Genomic DNA, 20,150 nt, shown 5'->3' on the forward strand with positions numbered 1-20,150 from the left:
TACCTTATACATGTCCTCTTACACTAACATATCCTCCAGTCTTTTGCCCTTATATCATTCATCTTTGTCTTTTCTCTCTCTTCTTCCATTTCTTCCTTTTCTTCTCCTCTTCATGACCTCCGCCTCAATGCCTCCTGACTGATGGCAGGCCGCCAGCCTGTTAGGAAGATGAAGCTCCAATCAATCAGCTCTCTTCGGATGGGTGTGCTGGGGCTCCAGCGCAGCCTAATTTCTCTGGCAATTGCTGCTTTAGCACATGTTCTGCCCTCTGTGGTCCTGTTGTGGCCACACTTACAATGTCTGTGGTGGACAGATGGGACGCCACAGTGATATTCCACCACCACCATCTGGGTCCCAAAAACATCTTAAAAATTTTATTAAAAGGGGTTTAAAAAATACATTCTTGGATGCATTGTGATTGTTTTTGAAAGGTGCTCTGTAAATGCACAAAATGTCATAATCTGACCTTTACAGATTTCAGCATAATTTCTTTAGGTCAATAATATTAAATAATTTTAAGGAAAATAACACTTACAAACTGAATAAAAACGTTGTTTAATCCCAGCCAAGTCCTGCCTTGCCCAATAAAGGCATTAATCATTAGTATGTTGTAGTGTAAACACACAAGGTAATAATCTCAAAATAATCTAGAAAAGAATAAAAAATAACTTTGTGATTTGCATACAGCTTTAACTCATATTATATAAGAATAAATGGAAACAAAATCACCTGTTTGTAGTTAAAGGTGTTTCTCAGCTGTGCAAAGACTGAACAAGTGTGTGCCCAACCCAGTCATCTAAAGCTAAACTTTCCTGTGCCGCAGTTGAAGTAAACTTGCCACAGCAAGTTTAGGAAGTATTAATGGATTCAAAGGTAGGCAAAGATGCTTGTCTGGTTTAATGATGAAGAAAATCCCCCAATTAGTGCCCTTTTCTGCAGGCCAGGATAAGTTCACTGTGAGGATTAGGAACGAGGCCAGGACCCCATAGCTACTGTCCAATAGACACATTGGCATGAGGGCAGGCATGCGTTCAACCGCACCGTTAATAGTGGAGCATGGGGGAGAAAAAGTTTATGTATTAGTGATTTGAAACTTACTTTTATTAGTCCACAGTGTAAAACTTTTACATTTCTACATTAAGAGATATATTATGAATCATTATATATTATATATAGTATCAGATATATTACCATCTGATGCTATTTTTACGTAGCAATAATAATAATACTAATAGTAGTAGTAGTAGTAATAGTAGTAGTGGTGGTAGTTGTATTGTTATTATTACCACATCACATTTTATCACATATCTGTTTGGCTATCAATGTTATCATAACAAAAATGGATTGCTGATGTTGTGAATCATTAATCCCAGCTTGGATTCATTAAGTACAATTAAAAGTCTAACGACAAATTAACGATGTAATCTATTAATCTATTATTTAGCCTGGCTCTCAGGGGCTCGGGCTGTATAATAAGGCAAAAGAGTGGAATAAACTGGAGTTGATTGAGGGAGTTTTTCAATAGAGCTTGACATAATTGGAGGTCAGGCGGGACAGGGGGGAGAGGTTGTGGATTTGAGGACCGGTGCCAGAGTGCTCTTTTCTTCTAGGTGACTGAACAAAAACACATGAGGCAACATTAAATTAAAATGAACCAGAAATCTGGGCCTACACGGTCAAGAAGAAATACAGAATCCCCTTAAAGCAGAAGAGAAGAGAAGAGAAGAGAAGAGAAGAGGAGAGAAGAGAAGAGAAGAGAAGAGAAGAGAAGAGAAGAGAAGAGAAGAGAAGAGAAGAGAAGAGAAGAGAAAACATTGTGTAAATTGCCTCTCTGTGCACTAGTTGGCGTTATGCAGCATAATTATATTTTCTTTTAGAATCGACGAAGAAGAATAACGACGGCTGAAGGAAGTAGATGTTTCTGCTTCCGGTCGGTTTAGGTCTAATTCATGTAAAAAATAAATTTCTTGGCCAGCTCTAGCAAAGAGCATTTTCCCTCTTTATAAGTAATTATAACAGTTCAGTAGATTCGCTGGACATCGACTGGCTGTGAACAATATGGATATTCCCACGCCGCCAGAAGGTAACGGACATTAGCTAACTGTTAGCAACGTTATTAGCATTAGCAACAAGCTAGCTGAAGCGATTCTGCAGCGTAATAATAATAACAATAATCGTTATGGTAGTTATAATAAATTTGCTCAACACATCTCCCAGTTACGGATTAAACAGCAGTAAAAAGCCACGGGGATAAAAACAAACAATGTGTGTCCAAAGAAGGCTTAATGATTTGAATGACCACTGCGCTTTAACATGGTTAGCATTAGCTTAGCATTGGGAGTCCTGTTGTAAGAACTCGTTCATAGATCAGTAGATGATATAGTTAATAATAATAAATATAAACGTGTGAATTGGAACAGAGAAGATGTACAAGGTATTACTTATGTTCGGTGTTCAGTAAGACCATCTGGGTTTGTAACCAGGGACTGGACACTAACACGACAGTGTGTATAAAATACATAAGGGGGGATTCTGAATATATAATTCAATTCAAATTTATTTGTATAGCACTTTTTACAATTGACATCGTCTCAAAGAAAAAAACTCCCTTGAATGGTAAAGGAAGAAACCTTGAGAGGAACCAGACTCAAAGGTGAACCTCATCCTCATATGGGTTACACTAGAGGGTATCACTTCTAAGAACATTTATTTATTTATTTATTTATTTATTTATTCTTCAACCTTTACTTGGTCGAGAGATCCAATTATATCATCTATATGTTGTATGAGTAGCAGTTTCTTCATGGTTTTTGCTGTGCACTCTAATTGCTTTGCAGCCATTGTGTGGATAAGAATAAAAGGGTGGAAGAGTTGGCTGTGTTTAATGTTGGAATGTTGTTAGAAAGATCGAGACTATGTCTGTATTTGTATACACTGAGGACTTCTTAATAATTCTACTCCATCTTTAACTAGTTTATTAAAGTACTGTCAGGTGTGCCTTGATTCGGCAGGGATGTCGTATCTTGAACGTTGTGTAAATTCGTCAAACACTTTAGAATGCTTGCACTTTTCTTATTACCAAAGGACACATGTCAGCAAACAAATCATGGTTGTTATAATTAGTCTGTTTATTAGAGCATTATCCATTGAATTTAACTTTGTGTCCTCACAGACCAAGAGCTTCGCAATGTCATCGACAAACTGGCCCAGTTTGTAGCCCGCAATGGACCAGAGTTTGAAAAGATGACCATGGAGAAGCAGAAGGATAATCCAAAATTCTCCTTTCTCTTTGGAGGGGAATATTTTGGCTACTACAAATACAAGCTTGCGATTGAGCAGCAGCAGCGTACGTATACTGAAGTTGTCTCCTTTTTATTTATTTATTTATTTGCTGTAGTATGGCTTGGTAGAATCCAATCTGAACTGGTTGTCAAGTTTATCAAAGCGTACATAGGGCAAGGTCTAATTTTATGCTCTGTTTGAATTGTGAATGTGGCTAAGGCTGTAGAATAAAATAGACCATAGAATTAAATCAACTGAAATTACACTGGGCAAAGGAAATCGATTGAGGATTCTCTCTCAGCATAGATACAATTTTCCCAAAAACGCATTTTTCTCTTATATGCCTGGTCAGGAGTATGCTGAAATATATACACATTCTCAGGCTCAAGCAGAACCTTATAAATCGCATTCATAGATAAATCACATGAACATCCACAGTGAACATACAAAATGACCTGTACGCATGTTTGATAAATGGAGACCAGAGGTGTGTGCAATTTATGCTTATTCTTACCAATGTAGCTTTGGAATTAAAAATATACAAGTACACATGTATGACCCTATTCTTTCCTCATAGATCCATCCACTCATGATGATGAATATAAAATGGAAGGTATTTACTAGATTGGTGATTTGAAGCAATTTGGTGTTTTTGCATCATCAATGCTTGATGCTTCTGATACTTTCCTTTCATATTGAGCTTTATCAGACATTTTGTCTTATGTTTTGTCCAAGATTATGGAAAGGGCTGTTTTGTTGACCTGTTTATAAAATTCATTTTTTATTTGACATAAAACTGATTAAACAGTCAGCATTAATGTTCTCTTGTTTTTCTATTTACCTCATATTCTTTTGTATAGTTCAGTCGACTTGTAATACGTAGAGTCCCATGTAATCCACAGCTGAGTTTTTTTCCCCTTTATAGTTTGTTTATAATTTTTTTGTTTTTTTCATGGTATAATTTTTACATGGTGAAAAACAAGGCAGCATGTCTGAATAAGAATGCATGTTAATATCTAAACTGAATGGCTTTGCTTGACAATGTACATTCAACAAAGTCATTTTCCTTCTTACAGCGTGTGTCCTAGTTCATAGTTTTGGATGTTGTTCTTTATCTTTTAAAGAGAGCCTTTGTATTCAATTTTACCTTTTAGCATTTTTTTACAGTGATCTTCAGATTTTTGTCATTTTAAAATGTAGATTATTATACTTATTGAGCATGATTTTAATTTCAGTGCTTTGTAAGCCACCGGGTAAAGAAGCTCCTGATGTTCCACCCCCAATGTCGTTGCTTCCTCCCCCTCCAATCCCCCCCAGCACTCCTTCAGTGGAGGAGCTCATTCAGCAGAGTCAGTGGAATCTGCAGCAGCAGGAACAGCATCTGCACAGCCTCCGACAGGTAACTCTTCTTCACCTTTACATCAGGTATTACACCATAATATTGCACAAATTCTGTAATTGTCACTGATCTGCCTCAGTGCCTCTAACAGATTAGAATTTTCTCTTTCTTCAGGAGCAGGTAAATGCAGCTATCGTGCTGGCCGTGGAGCAGCAGATGCAGAAACTGTTGGTGGAAACGCAGCAGGACATGGCAGAATTTGACAGCCTGCTTCAGCCTATCATCGACACATGCACCAAGGATGCCATATCTGTAAGTGCCAAATGATGAGTACTTTTTAAACTTCCAACATTTTATAAGTAAACCTTTTTATATGTATAATCATTGTTTTTTCTGTCTGTTTTTTCATTAAATGTGGGCAGATAACAGGCTAACTTCTCATGCTCTGTGATCTGCAGAAATACTTCAAATTTTATGCCTGTTTTGCTTCTGGTAGTGTAAATTCGACCTAGAAAAAGCTACACTCATGTTATAGCACATCGGTTAGCTCACTGACTTTTTCTGGTAAAATTGGTGTTAGAAATCTGACAAGATGTAGTTTTTTAAGCTAAAAGTTCAATTCTTGAAAATGCTGTCTACTGATGATGCCACTAACACTATTGTAGTAACTATTTCTATCTAGAAGAGGAATTTTCTGTGGTGAACAAACAACTTATCTTTTCAGTTACAGTAAATTTAAGCACTCTTGGACTGCTGCTCGACCAAATCAGTGGACTAACTGTTAATAATGAGATTTATTATTTCTCCTTCAAGGCTGGAAAGAACTGGATGTTCAGCAATGCAAAGTCCCCACAACACTGTGAACTGATGACTTCACACCTCCGCAACCGCATTACAGCAGATACAGCGCATTTCGAGCTCCGCTTACACCTCATCTATCTCATAAATGACGTTCTACATCACTGGTAAGAGTATTATAATAAAGTATTATAATAAAGCATATTTTAAAAGCATCTGTATTATAATAAAGCATATTTAAAAACAATGATTATCAGTGCAACTTTTGCCAATGCAAGGGTGATGATTATAACAGTGCACTTTCACATTTGTCATTTTTTTAAAAGTTTTTTTTCTTGCATTTATCTCATAGCGCCCTCTCTGGTGCTTGACTTTGCAGTGTGTTTGGTGTGTTGAGTATGCTAACTTGTGGTGGTGTTTTTCACAGTCAAAGGAAGAACCAGAGGGATCTTTTGGCTGCCCTGCAGAAGGTTGTGGTGCCCATCTACTGCACCAGCTTCCTGGCAGTGGAGGAAGACAAGCAGCAGAAAATCACCCGGGTATGATGCAGTGTGTCTTGTGTCATCTCTAACGCTTAAACCTTTTATTAAGGCTGTTTTTTATTTCCAACTTAATTTACATTTGTTAGTATATTTCTGTTTTATTCAGTAAATGCATTGAATAAATGCTTAACTGTCATGTAAGTCCTCGCTGTCGTGTGTATCTTACGTAATATAAATCTAATCACTCAACGAGTCTAGAACGGAGGTCTCCACCACGTCTTTTGTGAGCTACTTCTGAGTCGCTCACCGAAAGGTTCATAGAATGTGTACAGAATTGATCAAATCTTATTAACTCAATAAACCCGTTTGTTTAATCGAATCAAATAAACAGAAATCCCGATTCTTACAGGTGTTGTAAAAAAATCTGACTTCCCAGACAAATCATACTCGTCTATACTTCTCCATCACACAGGTTAAGACAGCTGTTTATCAATTGATTTGATGAATTGAGCTGTTTATCAATTGATTTTACACACAGCTGGCACCAAGACCATACATGGTAACGTTAGAGAAACTTAAATCTATTAGCACAAATTGAAATACTTTGGATAGAGGATAAAGAAAAACACATGGCAGATCAATTCAAATTGGAAGCTTCAAAGCTGCCAAAGCAAAAGCATTGAATGAATATATCACGCTGCACGAAGATGCAGGACGAGTGTGCTGTAGATATTTTTTTATTAGTGCAGGTGGTGTTTCATTGTAAGGTACTATTTTAATTTTTCCCATTGCAATTGCATATTAATGCCATAAACATAAAGTATTACTTAATCACATAATGTCCAATACAATTTAGGTCTCTGTTTTATAAATGATAATTACCTTCAATATCAAAGGTGTTTCCTTTTTTTATGAAAACAGTCTTTTTCGCTCTTGCTGAGCCCATCAGGGTATATGCCATGGGAATTCAGTAACAATTTGTTAATGAATAACAGTCCATGTGAATAAACAAAATCTGACAATAATAAATAAGTCTAGTCAGCAAATCCGTTGATCCTGTTAAATCAATTAACTCGACTCAACAATTAACACAATTCACACAAAAATAGCGTATTGTATTTAAACAAACCAGCTGAATAAGCTATGTAAATAAATGTTACTAATTATATAACGCAAGTAGCTCTTGGTCACCTTACTTGTGTCCAAGGTTAGAGACCCCTGCTGTAGAATCACTGGTGGATCCTTGGGTTTTTGTTTGTTTTTGTTTTTTATTTGGGGGGGGGAAAGTCATGACTATTTTCCCCAAATAACTTTAAGAGCATGATGCTTGTTCTTTATTACTTTTGACCAGTGTTGTAATGTAACAGAGTAAAAATACTTCGTTACTGTACTTAAGTAGAAATGTCACGTATCTGTACTTTACTTCGCTATTTAAATTTATGTCAACTTTCACTTTTATTCCACTACATTTCCTTATTCCGTTATATTTCCACTAAGCATCTTCGTTACTCGTTACTACAAAATAAAACCATTTGAAATGTGTGCAACTGCAATAAGGGAGGTTTGGCCAATCACTGCTCCTAGATTGTATTACGCAGCTCCTCACGTTCTACGGAGAAGCACAGGAACGCGCAGCGTGCACGCGCAGTCAGAGCTGGAGGCATTTATCTATAACGTTAATCGGCGGAAAGCCGCAAAGAAAGCCACCAAAAGCAGTGAAATTTCACTATTCTTATTACCAGAGTTGTCATATAATATAAAACTCTTCTTGTTTTAAATTCTCACTGAGGGCTAAAACCCCCGAAAGATGAAATCCTAAAACTGCCTCTGCTCTTATGCCTACCGGAAATCACTGAAATTTTACTTTTTACTTTTACTTCAAATACCTAAGTACATTTAATATCAGAAAATGACTTTTGATACTTAAGTACAGTAAATATCAGATACTTTAAGACTTTTACTTGAGTAATATTCTAAAAGGTGACTTTCACTTCTACCAAAGTCTTTTTCTAGTACGATACTTGAACTTTTACTCAAGTATTGCTTTCTAGTACTTTATACAACACTGCTTTTGACGTGTACTTGATTACAAGGTACATGCTGTGTGTTCACATATTCTGTCTTTGCTGTTTGCAGTTGCTCCAGCTATGGGAGAAGAATGGTTACTTTGATGAGGTCACCATCCAGCAGCTCCAGAATCCAGCTCTGGGCTTGGGACAGTATCAGGTACACTCTTCTATAGAAACCTACCAAGCTTCATTGTCGCTTACATGTGTAAAGGTCCAGGAGAACCCGTTGACTGGCTTTGGCTGGGGGGAAAAAGGATAAAAAATCAGGTTTTGTTCAAAATCGACATTTTCTGCCTGTAATACAATTTTGCATGCCTACTTTAAGAAACCATAAATATGTTTCTTCAAAATGCACAGGGAGTGTTTTTTTTTTTTTTAAATCTTGTTTAGACTGTTGTCTAAAATAATTGTGTGAAAAAGCACTTTAACAAATGCAGTGATTTAAAGGAATCTATCTGCCTAAAGATGTCTAAGTCCTCACTAGGTTAGTGAGATCCTCACACAGTAAATGTAGTGTTTACTGGTGGTTGGTTAAGATGCATCGTGTACTGAAAAGGTAAAAACAAAAATCATGTTCCAAAGAGGTTGACAGCATTATTGTTAATGAAATCTGAATGTCTCGTGTTTTTAGGCATCTCTGATTACAGAGTATGCAGCAGTGGTGCAGCCGGTGCAGTTGGCCTTCCAGCAGCAGATCCAGGCATTGAAGACTCAGCATGACGAGTTTGTGGCCAATCTGAAGCAGCAGCAGAGTGTCGCTGTGGCTGCCGCAGCAGCTGCTGTAGGCCAGTTAGCACCATCAGAGCCTGAGGTTAAAGCAGGGAACCCGTCCTCTATGACTGCTCCACCTGGTGAGTAAATCCTGCTACAGTGAATTAGAAAACTAAAATAGGCATTGTAGAACCTCTGCTAAATTGTAATGCAAGTGTTTTTGTTTGTCAGTATTGCCACTTTCTTATGCAGTGCCTACATATTGTTAAACTTGGAATTTTTTTAATTTTTAATTCGAAACTTTAAAAGCTAATGTCACCTAAAATGTTCTTAAATCAGTATGTCACATACTTACTTTTACTGTTGATTTTAATAGCAGATGTGAAGCCTCCAATGACAGGACCACCTCCAGGTGATTATGATGGTTCTCAGACGAGAACTCAGTCTGACTCCAATCCGTCTGCATCCTCTGATATTCCCTCCTCGAAGCCTGGCTGGTTCGATCCCCAACATGGAATGCCGTCATGGAACCCTCCGCAACCTGTGAGTGCATTCTTATACAAAAAACAACATTAAAACAATATTTTAATACACAGTGTGTATCATAAAAATTTATTAATGTTTCTGGATCTATTTTGTTTTGGTATTGCCCACCCTTACTTAAATTTTTGAATTCTGTTTTAGATATTAATTAGTTTAGACCAGTGGGTGAATATTTCTCTTGATTTAAAATCCAACGGAAGTCCTTTATTTATTTTATTGCTTCACTGTCAGTTTCCATGCACACTGCTAATTCACTTGTCTCCTTTTTTCAGCCACCGTTTGACCCCACTCAAGCTCCACCTCCATGCCCACCCTGGAACAGCCACGAGGGGATGTGGAATGAGCGGGAGCCGAACTGGAGTAGCCCTCGAGATGGTGGCCCTGGAGGTCCAGGAGGTCCATGGAGTAACCAGAATGAGCCTCCACCTTCATGGAGTGGACAGTTTGAACAGCCACCCTGGAACAACCAGCCTGATCAACCGCCCTGGAGCCAGAGGGAGCCACCTTTCCGCATGCAGCGGCCCCCACACTTCCGGGGGCCCTTTCCCCCACATCAGCAGCCACCTCCATTCAACCAGCCACCTCCACCACACAACTTCAACCGCTTCCCTCCACGCTTCATGCAGGATGACTTCCCACCTCGGCACCACTTTGAGCGGCCGCCCTTTCCACCACATCGGTTCGATTACCCACAGGGGGACTTCCCTGGGGGTGAGAAAAAATAAAATAAAATATATATATATATATACACACACACACTTAAAATTAATGATTAATAAAAATTAATAATGTTTATATTATTTTTTTTTATTTTTTTTTAAAGAAATGGGTCCACCACATCACCACCCAAACCAAAGGATTCCTCCCCCAGGAATGGGTGAACATCCTCCTTGGGGTAGTAACCAGCACCCAGAATTCGGGCCCCCACCACACGGCTTTAATGGCCAGTCACACCAAATGAGACGACAGAATCCCTCACATGTGACCCAGGATGACCCAAGTTTGGTGCCCAATGTTCCCTACTTTGACCTGCCTGCAGGCCTCATGGCCCCTCTTGTGAAAGTAAGGGTGTATATCTGGCCTAGCTGTAAGAGATCTAGAGAATACCTCAGTCTTCATTTTTTTATTGCTCTTCTCTCGCATTTAACCTTTAATGGTATTTTTATCTTTCCGCCCAGCTGGAGGATCATGACTACAAGGCTCTGGATCCCAAAGACATCCGCTTGCCTCCTCCCATGCCTCCTAGTGATCGTCTGCTGGCTGCTGTGGAGGCCTTTTACAGTCCACCATCCCATGACAGACCCAGGAACAGGTCACCACCAATTTCAGACTCATTCTATTCCATTTAATTCTATTCTATTTATTTATTTTCAAAAATGTGTTTAATTTTCCTTTTGGTTCCTTTCCAATGTGCAAATTAAATTGTAAGGCCATCCTTAAAAATATTCTTGTTTGCTGTAACCTGACCGACCCTGTAAATTTAGGACCGACTCAATTTTTTTTTTTTTTTTTTCCCGGTTGTAAATTTGTGTTAAGACCAACCAATTTTTTTTTTACTCTTCAAACAACTAATACAAATATTAACAGGTTTGGGCACCCTAATACATCTAAAAAATTAATTAAAACAGCTCGACACCGCTTTAACTTGGCACGAAATTCTGAAAAAACGGTGCCCAGCATCAAAATAAGGTTTGCAATGATGCGCCTGAAGGCATGGGTTGAAGACCCAGTCAGTGACGTCACGATATGCTAATTTGTTTAAAGTCATACCTATGTAATCACCATCACCAAAATTGTCCCCCTTTTTTTTTTTTTTTTACATTGAAACTTGGAAAAAAAAAATGTAGACCTACCTACCGACCTTTTTTACTGTTACTGCCAACCAAAATATTTTTAAGGGTGGGCTAAGGGCAATTATAAGCCTAATATTGCACACTTTGTACAACAAGGATTCATAATAAAATAGTCTATATGATCTTTCTGGAATTTGCATAAAAACCTGTTGTGTATGTCATTTGAAATGCTGACATAGAAAAACAGTAAGAATATATATATTTATATAGTTGACTGTAGTAATATAGTCTCTTAATGTCAGATTCTTTTGCTGTTTGTCATTTCCAGTGAGGGCTGGGAACAGAATGGCTTGTACGAGTTCTTCAGAGCCAAGATGAGAGCAAGGAGGAAAAAGGAACAAGAGAAACACAACAGGTGAGATTATGTATGAATTTATTGTTATGGATTGTCAAGTATTGAATTGTGCCATTGTTGCTTCAGTGGATTATTTGTATGCATATTATGTAATGAAAAGTATTGTCATGAGTTTAAAAAATGGAAATAATAGGAGTATCAACATCCCTGCTTAACCATATTGAAGCTGATGAGCAGTACAAAAGCAGTACTGGAGAAGTTGGCAAAATTTGTTGAGGATGTCCTTGTCTGGCTTTGTAAAATTAAATCTAAAAATTTTTATTTAAAAAATACTAAAATAGTATTTTAAATGCTGCCACGTTAATCAGATTTTTTTAAACAAACGTTAAAAGTAATTATTTGGACTATTAACTAAGATAAAAATATAGCCACGGTTGTCTTCTCAGCACACGAGGCAGTCGCTCACGGAGCCGATCTCGCAGTCGAGGCAGGTCATCGTCACACTCCAGCTCCCGTTCCTCCAAATCGTCACGATCAAGGTCTTCCAGATCCCGTTCAAGATCGCGCTCCTACTCCAGATCTCGATCCAGGTAAGGCCACGAGTTTGTTTACACTTCACACATCGCTACTGTTGCTGATTGTTTCTGTTGGCATGAACAAACACATACCAATATTTATATTCTTTTCATATATTTGAAATAGACTTTTATTAGTATTATTTTAGTCTGTCTCAGATGTCACAACCACTGATAACTGGCTGAATGTCTGATGCTTATGGCATACAAAATTGGAAAAATCTCATGGGTTTCATGCCCCTACACATAATGCTGAACAAAACAAATTGTGACTGGTTGATTTAGATGTTAGTCACATGCTCTTTTGGGTGGTCCTTGGCCAATAAAGGCTGCTTCCGCACCTTCTGCAGTCAGTCAAGGTCTGGCTATGCATGACTAGTGTTCTGTGACATCACAGACTTGGGTTTTCTTTCTGTGAAGAAAACACAATGCATCATTGTTACATTATTTTTCGGTATTGCCATTCTGACAGGAGTGAACAGTATAGTAAGAGTAAAGTTCTTTAACTGATGCAGTAGCAAGTCAACCAGCTGATTAGTTTAATTTAAAAAAGATTATAAAATGTATAGTCTGTATAAGGTGCATTTTCTTTTTTCAGAAGCAGGAGCCACTCCAGGTCAAGGTCCAGAAGCCGTTCTCGCTCCAGATCACGCTCCAGATCGCACTCATCTGACAGGCGACGACAAGCTGCAAAGTCCCGCAGCCCCACACCACCGTAAGTGTCCACAGCATCTACCTACTCACAGTCAGACACATTTAAGAGAGAATGCAGTGGCTGGAATTGTGTGTTTGTGTGCACACAGGTCCACCTCTGGCTTGGGTGCTGGACCCCCAGCTCTACCTACTGATCAGAGGCTGGGAGAAGAGAACAAGGGCCATCAGTTGCTCATGAAAATGGGTGAGCGTTCCAGCAGTGCCTAGTGTGAGAAATGAAATATGATGCATTTCTCAATAAAGGTGTAGCTTGTGTGGTTTAATATATGTATATATTTCCATGCACTATGTTAATCTACTTGTGATTATCTGTGAGAAGTTCAGCAACAGACAAGTCTGTCTCTGTATGCAGGATGGAGCGGCTCTGGAGGGCTTGGAGCGAAAGAGCAGGGCATTCAGGATCCTATCAAGGGAGGAGACGTGCGGGACAGGTGGGATCAGTACAAAGGTGTTGGAATTGCCCTGGATGACCCATATGTCAACTACAGAAGAAACAAAAGCTACAACTTTGTTGCACGGATGAAAGCCAGAGAGAAAGGTAGAATCACTTTTTCACTGTCAAACACAGTGAACACAATCAAACATGAGGAATAAGGTGACATTATTTTTCTGTTTGGTTGTCAGCTATACAAATTTGTTTCCTTGTTAAGTCTTACTATGTAAATATCAAAAGCACAATCACCTCTGATGGATATTTAGTGGAGTGTAACACATTATGGGTGTGGGGAGGGGTCTCTGCTAATTCATCTCTTTATCAGCCTTTTCTTTTCTGGTGATAATAATAATTATTATTATTATTATTATTATTTTGTTTTTTGGTTCTTGATTGAAGACATGGGAAGTGTTGATCAACTACTCAGGTTGAATGAGAATCACACACAAAGACATGAACTAGAACTATAGTTTTCCCATTGATCCAATCCAATCGGGAGCAGCACACACTTTATTTAGGGGACTACAATGTACAGCATCAAACAATGTGCAGCATCATTAACACAAATATTAAATAACCAGTGGCCATTGTTGGTGTTGTTTCACTTTACTTTTGTAGTGTTTACAAGCACTCATTTCCAGACCTGAAATAGAATGCAAATTAGAATGTTTCAGAAAATGGAGGGATATAAATAACAAAAAATCTTCTGTACTAAAGTAGAGTCCCTAGTGCAGATCAAATTTTTTGTTCATTTGTGTTTAATTTTGCTTGTTTTTTGTATAGATTAATTCAAGTTTTAATGTGTAAAAATGTAAGTTTATGAATGACAAAAAAAATACTATATAAAAATGTTTTGAAGTAAAACATTTTATATTGTATTTTTTTTTGTCATTCAAACTTAAAATTTTAATGTGTAAAATTTTACGTTTATGAATGACAAATATTTTACTTCAAAACATTTTTATATAGTATTTTTTGTCATTTATAAATGTAAATTTTCTTTTAATGTGTAAAATTTTAAGTAAAATATTTTATATGTAATGTGTTGGTCACTGTGGTGTCCCATAATGTTATGTTTCTATAAGAACAATAAACCACTCATAGAAAGCTAATTCGTTAATTGAAATATCTGTAAATGGGTTTTGACTTCATCTTTCTTTTTTTTTGTCTCCTTTATTTTCAGTGAGTCGGGATACACAGGAACCTCCAACTACAGAATGATTCTCCATAACACTTTTTTAAGACATGAAAGCCCCTCTCTTTGACGTTGCCCTTTTGTTTGAAAAAATTGATCTGGCCTTTGGTCCTTTTCATTAAAAAATGTCATGTATGTAGTTTGAATATCTGTGTCATTGCAGTCCGATGGATTTAGCTTAGATTTAATACCCAGCACAAGGAAATAAAAGATGTTTTAATCATACCTTGATTAAGTTTGTGTTTTATTGGCTACAATGATTCCTTAATAAACAATTCATTCTATATAATGCTTGTGAGGCCTCACCCTGCTTACACAAGAAGCCACAAATTTACATAATGCATCAATATGGCACACATCATCTCACAGGAGTCATAAAAATACTGCATCAACCAACACAAAGACTTGTGTAAACCTATGTAGTTAATGTGTTCTTGGGTTGACTTTTCCCTTTAAATCCAGTTTTTTCAACCAAAAAATATAGATGATATTGTAGAACTAGGTTCCAATTTCATAATCACATTTAACTTGGTGCAAAACTATAGAATCTGTTGATGGATAACCTTAGTATAGGTGAAATTTCACCATAGAAAACATACCTCACAGAAGTAAATATTTCAAAAATACATGTTTTGCATTACACAGAAGTGAGTATAGGAATGATAGCTGCTGCTTGTTCCATCTACAGGTTTGTAAAAGTTCACTTTAAATATAGTGATAGTCCTTCATCTCCTGCAGCACCTCCTCCAGTGCATCCTCCATGGTCAGCTTGGGAGGCCTGTTGCAACGGATAAACTAAAGACAGAAACATCTAGTTAAGAACTGCACTTTCATGTGTGATTAGATTTAGGGTTGGGTGACATGGCAGAAACATTTCTTACCTCATTTTCACAATACATGACTTATGACATATGTATACTTGTCAGTAATACAGTAGTGCATTTGGATATAAAGGAAAAGCTGGCCCTAAAACATTTAAAATATTTATCCTAAAGTATCTCTGATCTGTTTAACAATACCGTCAGCACTTACAGTGATGGTCAGTGTTGAGTACTGACAATACAATATATATATAATACTCTCAGAAAACAAGACCTAAGACATAGCAATATCAATAATCCCATCATTAGCCCTATTTAGATTAATACCCAATTGGCAAGGATTAAATGTCCATGCAGTACAACCTGCATGAATTAGAAACTACAGTAGAAACAAGGATCTATTTGTGAGTACATCCTCATCACTCAAAAAAAAACTCAAAACAGTCAGAACATTATCTTAAGAGATCTTTACCTCTTTTGTATCCTCCAGTGTGGTGTATCTGTAGTCAGCGGGCCCCAGGGACTCCAATATGGATTGGTGTAAATGTCTGCTTGATTGTATAAAGCTCCTGGTCAGTGTGAGCTGCTGCCTCAGCATGTCGTTCAGAGCAAACACAGCAGGACTATATGCCGTTAACGCTGCAAAACAGGAGAGTGCAGATGTTCAGCCTACAGCACTGTGTTAATCAGATGTCAGGTTGAAAGATTTCTGGCTAGTATGAACTTCAAAAAACATCATGGTAACGGTACTGCATGGATTTGATATGACACAGGAAATGCTGTGCAACTGAATCCGAGGAAATATGCTTCTTTGAGACAATGTCCATTGTAAAAAGCGATATACAAATAAACTTGAACTGAATTAAAAACTTGAATAGGAAATGACAAGGTATCATGCTTTTAGGGTCTCCTACCTTCCACAGCTTCAGCACTGATCACGTGACTTGCCACAGGAGTTGGATCCACATAGGACATTCCTACTGACAGGCCTAGCACAGCCTGATCTGTTCAGGAACCATTACAATAGTGGTTATATACATTGTACACAGCATATACATTTTTAAAATCTCAAGTCAGATTGGTTAGAACAGATATAAAAAACTTATTTTATAAAGAAAAATAACCATTTATATGGTGACATTTTCAGTATGTATTTCCCAACTCATGGACAGCCCACAATATTCGATGCGTATACTAATTTAAAGTGTAACTGGATATAAAGCATTCTTTAAATACTATTTCTGATAATTCTTTAATAAAAATATAATTGTAATCATTGACAACGTAATAGTAAAAGTAATGCTGTTACATTATTATATAGCATATTTCCCTAAATCATATAATTATTATTTAAAAGGCCTAGAATTAGGAGAGACATAATTTAAAAGTTTCTGCCATAATCCATGAATTGAATACTTTTAATTGGATTATACCTCTTTTGGAAAATGTGAGGTTATAAGCTTCCATTACTCATCATCATTAGACTTATTAACATTATTAACCTATTAGTTTCAATACCTAAAAGCACTGATGTTGTAAATAGCTTACAGGCTACATTTTAAAATCAGATTAAAATTGTGGATATATAACCTCTGGATATCATTTATTACATTTGTGAACATTATTCATTAAAATATATAAAATTTATGAAAGATGTCAAAAATTGCAGTAATTTGTGTAAAACTCTAAATTAAGTGGAACTAGAGACCTACCAGAAGACCACGCGTAAGTGAGTCCTTCTGCTTGCGTCTGCACTGTGGCATCCTTCTTGTGCTGTGTCACATTGAGACTCTGTGGATTGGTTTGTGTGCTATGTGTGATGTCGCTGGAGTAGGACAGAGTGTCAGAGCCTCTGCTTTGGTGTAAACTGGACTCAGATCTACTGTAACAGGCACTTTCAGATTTTGAAGCCTTTTTAGAGAGAGTATAATCATCATGATCATCACTGTTTGATTTAGCTGACAGAGACTTCAACTGATGCTCGGATGCTGCAAAGGAATGTTCATTTCCACCAGTGAGATGCTCAGAGATGTCGTCTACACTCTGAGCTGTCTCTGTCTGGATCTCGCTCTCAAAGTCACTCTCATAACAAACTGGATCCTCTGCAGGCTTCTTCAGGATCTCTCCCGCTGGGGACACACAGAGCTCATGTGGGCTCACGTCAGACTGTAGATGATCAAACGCAACATGTTATATAGTTATATCAGAATTATTAATAATATAATATCACATGATTTGGGGTCTACCTTTGTTTTTGTTAATCCAGCTGCATCAAGGGTATCAGGAGCCAAATCGTCCAGCGTCATCAAATTTAACTTGAAATCTGCAAAGTTATTATTATTTGTAGATGATTTGTAGAATTATTATGAAAGTACCACTTAAATTAAAATTTAATATTTGTATAAAAATGCAAATGATTCTGTGAACTTAATAGGCTTCAAAGGATACAGGTGATTATTCTTCCATCTAATGCTTTATTAAACACATTTAATGAAAGAAAGTTTTTGGTTCAACCTTAAACAGTGTACAGTTTTTAATGCAGTTTATTCTGACATAAAGACTGGAGACAAATTAAAGTTTATAATGCTGTGAGGAGAATTCAGTTATTTTAATGGTGTATTGTGGTTCCACTTGTCCCCTTAATTATTCTGGCTGATGAGGAGTATTGCTGATATGTTTCTACCCTGATGACTGTGGTTTATTTCAGGATGAACCTACCCCAAGGAGGATGAATGGTAAAATGAATATAAAATTTGTAAGCAGAACTTTTCACATATCTGTAGCTACTTGCTAAGATAGTATGCTTGCTTACCATCAGAGAGCACACTTCTCTCACTCTGTGTGCCATCATGGTCAGTGGTGATGGGGAACAGCTCCTCAAGGGACCTGATCTCACTGCGATCTGTTGTTGAAGACAGAGACGAAGTGAGGCCAGCTCTCGGGGAGAAAGGTCTGCTGGGTGTGACTTTACGGGATGATGGTGGCGATGGAGTGCGCCTCTTATGATGCTGTACTGTCAATGCAGATTGAACAGGCTGCTTTTCTTTATGCTCTGGAGCAGGCAGGACAACCTCTTTACTACTTTTCCTGTATGTCTGTGTATTTGGAAAAAAATATGAGAAGATATTTATTTTTATTATATATTGGATGTCTAATAATTCATTCTAAAAAAGTATTTTTTAAATGTTACTCTGTAATAAGAATAAAAAATAATACATCTGTATATAAAACCTCCCAATGTACAATATTTTATTTACATTTTGTTGTTCAAACATTAGTGTGAGAAAACAATGTGATCTCTGTGACTTTAACTGTGAGCAAGTCACAACAGACACTACAAAAACTAGAGGAAAGCCTTTCTAGAAGAATGGAGGTTATTATAACAGCAAAGGAGGAATAAATCCAAAATGGGATTTTTAACAATGGCATATGAGTGTGATTGGCAATAAAGTTTATAAAATATTTCTTGTTCATTTTCCAATCTGTCTAGTTGAGCGTTTGTGCAATATGCATTGAAAAGATAACTTTACCTTAACAGCACACAGAGGTATTGTCTCTGTCTGTCGCATGCCTTTGACTCCATCTGATGAATCAAAGGATTCTCCAAGAAGTCTACGCATGTCTTCTTCATCGCTGTCCATGCTAATTTCTTTTTGTATATGAGACCCTGAACATGCAGAGGCCATGTAAATGTCTGCCTGTGGCCTTTCAGACTCCTCTTGAACCTTAGAAGTGGATGCGTTCTTGTTATGGAAATGGCTCCTGTCCTCTGCATGCAGCTCACTGCTGGACTGAACAGAGAGACTAGACTTGAAGTTTGCACCCGTGTCTATGCCAAGCTTGCTGTTCGTACGATTTCTGATGCGGTCTTCAATCAGCGTGAGTCTGCTCAGTGCCACACTCTGTGAGCCACGCTGAGGGATGAATTTGACTTCACTTGTGTCAGGAGGAGTTGACAATCTTTTGGCTGACGTCTTTAGAAATCTACTTCCACCACCCATGCCAAATTGTTCTATTGGCTCTGCAATGCGTGCCACTGTTTGGGTAGGATGAGCATCATAATCTTGCTTTTCACTTTCATTGTCTGAAGAGAGGTCACTTAAGCCATGCAAAGGCATTTGTCTAGGTTGAAGGGCTTTTCCAAAGCTGGTCTGAGAGCACAAAAAAGGTTCATTTGTAAATAAGAACAGCTATATACAATTCATTTAATTCAATTGTATTTCTATGGTGCTTTTAACAGATATTGTAACAAAGCAGCTTTATAGATAAATAATGCAAGAGGAAACAGTGGCGAGATCCCCGAGTCTTAATGAGGAAGAAACAAAGAGAGAAAGCCATCCTCTTCTGGATAACAAAGAATAATGGCATAATAAACCATCACACGTTTACATGAGTTTACTGTAGGCTCAGTTCATAAGGACAATTTGATAAATATTGATGAATGAATACTGAACAATTAGATTTTTCAGCACTGTGTAGTGTGTTTTTAATTGTATACGATATTTTCAGACTAGGAAATTACACTGTGAAAATGTCCAAAACACTAGTATGCATGAGACCATCCACAGCTGCAGAAAATGAGTTATGAAGCTGACTTACACCGACCACATTTCTCTGACCATCCCGTGATGTTCCTCTCTGTCCAGAGAGATGAGCCTTTGCCCTTTCCAGAGCTGAACTGCGGATTCCTCCGCGATTCCACATTTTAAACCGTTCTGTATGTAAACACTGTGATGTTCTAGTTAATGACTAACGTTTTAACATGTTAACTAGTGCAGCTAGTTAGCTAATGTTGGTTCCCTTTATCTCGACAACCCGTATTATTGTGTATCACTCAGATAAGAAAATACCGAATACTACTCTTAAGTTACTAATTAGGCAATCCTTAAATTAAATAACATTTTCTTTGCCTTTTCTTTTAGTTTTCGATTTAACTTTGATTTTCCTGTTAGCCATAACGACCAAAACAGGCGTCCGGACAACGGAAATGACGTCGCAGAACTCACGGAAATTAATTCGAATTGTGACGTTGTAAACTCG

General features: G+C 37.5%; 2 protein-coding genes across 8 annotated transcripts; one reads left to right on the forward strand and one right to left on the reverse strand.

The window, feature by feature from the left end:
* The first annotated feature begins 1,883 nt into the window (after positions 1-1,883).
* On the forward strand, positions 1,884-14,514 carry LOC113651116 (calcium homeostasis endoplasmic reticulum protein). 7 transcript variants are annotated; one of them, XM_047808036.1, is made up of 19 exons: positions 1,884-2,083; positions 3,173-3,346; positions 3,860-3,895; positions 4,518-4,681; positions 4,796-4,933; positions 5,435-5,586; positions 5,847-5,958; positions 8,038-8,127; positions 8,602-8,821; positions 9,058-9,224; positions 9,497-9,935; positions 10,048-10,286; positions 10,403-10,536; positions 11,346-11,432; positions 11,801-11,962; positions 12,549-12,662; positions 12,751-12,845; positions 13,014-13,199; positions 14,278-14,514. In XM_047808036.1, exons 1-19 carry the CDS (start codon positions 2,059-2,061, stop codon positions 14,313-14,315), a joined length of 2,772 nt encoding a protein of 923 aa, XP_047663992.1. In that variant the 5' UTR covers positions 1,884-2,058; the 3' UTR covers positions 14,316-14,514. The 7 variants fall into 7 exon arrangements, with proteins under 7 accessions (XP_047663992.1, XP_027015583.2, XP_027015602.2 ...); XM_027159782.2 differs by having other exon boundaries at positions 1,885-2,083; positions 12,546-12,662; XM_027159801.2 differs by having other exon boundaries at positions 1,885-2,083; positions 11,819-11,962; positions 12,546-12,662.
* A 2-nt stretch (positions 14,515-14,516) lies between these two features.
* c2h19orf44 (chromosome 2 C19orf44 homolog) lies at positions 14,517-20,129 on the reverse strand. The gene is made up of 8 exons (XM_027159842.2): positions 19,710-20,129; positions 18,641-19,261; positions 17,923-18,205; positions 17,357-17,433; positions 16,823-17,276; positions 16,025-16,114; positions 15,583-15,749; positions 14,517-15,084 (listed from the first exon to the last, which is right to left on the reverse strand). Exons 1-8 carry the CDS (start codon positions 19,812-19,814, stop codon positions 14,995-14,997), a joined length of 1,887 nt encoding a protein of 628 aa, XP_027015643.2. The 5' UTR covers positions 19,815-20,129; the 3' UTR covers positions 14,517-14,994.
* Between the last annotated feature and the right edge of the window lie 21 nt (positions 20,130-20,150).

The sequence above is a fragment of the Tachysurus fulvidraco genome, chromosome 2 (assembly GCF_022655615.1).
Source record: "Tachysurus fulvidraco isolate hzauxx_2018 chromosome 2, HZAU_PFXX_2.0, whole genome shotgun sequence".
Classification (NCBI taxonomy): Eukaryota; Metazoa; Chordata; class Actinopteri; order Siluriformes; family Bagridae; genus Tachysurus; species Tachysurus fulvidraco.

Coding starts and splice junctions, on each gene's coding strand:
- c2h19orf44 (XM_027159842.2), bottom strand. CDS start 19,814: ATGTGGAATCGCGGAGGAATCCGCAGTTCAGCTCTGGAAAGGGCAAAG. Junction 15,750..16,024: donor CAGTGCTGAAGCTGTGGAAG/GTAGGAGACCCT, acceptor CCTGTTTTGCAG/CGTTAACGGCATATAGTCCT. Junction 15,085..15,582: donor CACTGGAGGATACAAAAGAG/GTAAAGATCTCT, acceptor TTCTGTCTTTAG/TTTATCCGTTGCAACAGGCC.
- LOC113651116 (XM_027159782.2), top strand. CDS start 2,059: ATGGATATTCCCACGCCGCCAGAAG. Junction 4,682..4,795: donor ATCTGCACAGCCTCCGACAG/GTAACTCTTCTT, acceptor CTCTTTCTTCAG/GAGCAGGTAAATGCAGCTAT. Junction 11,433..11,800: donor GAACAAGAGAAACACAACAG/GTGAGATTATGT, acceptor ATAAAAATATAG/CCACGGTTGTCTTCTCAGCA.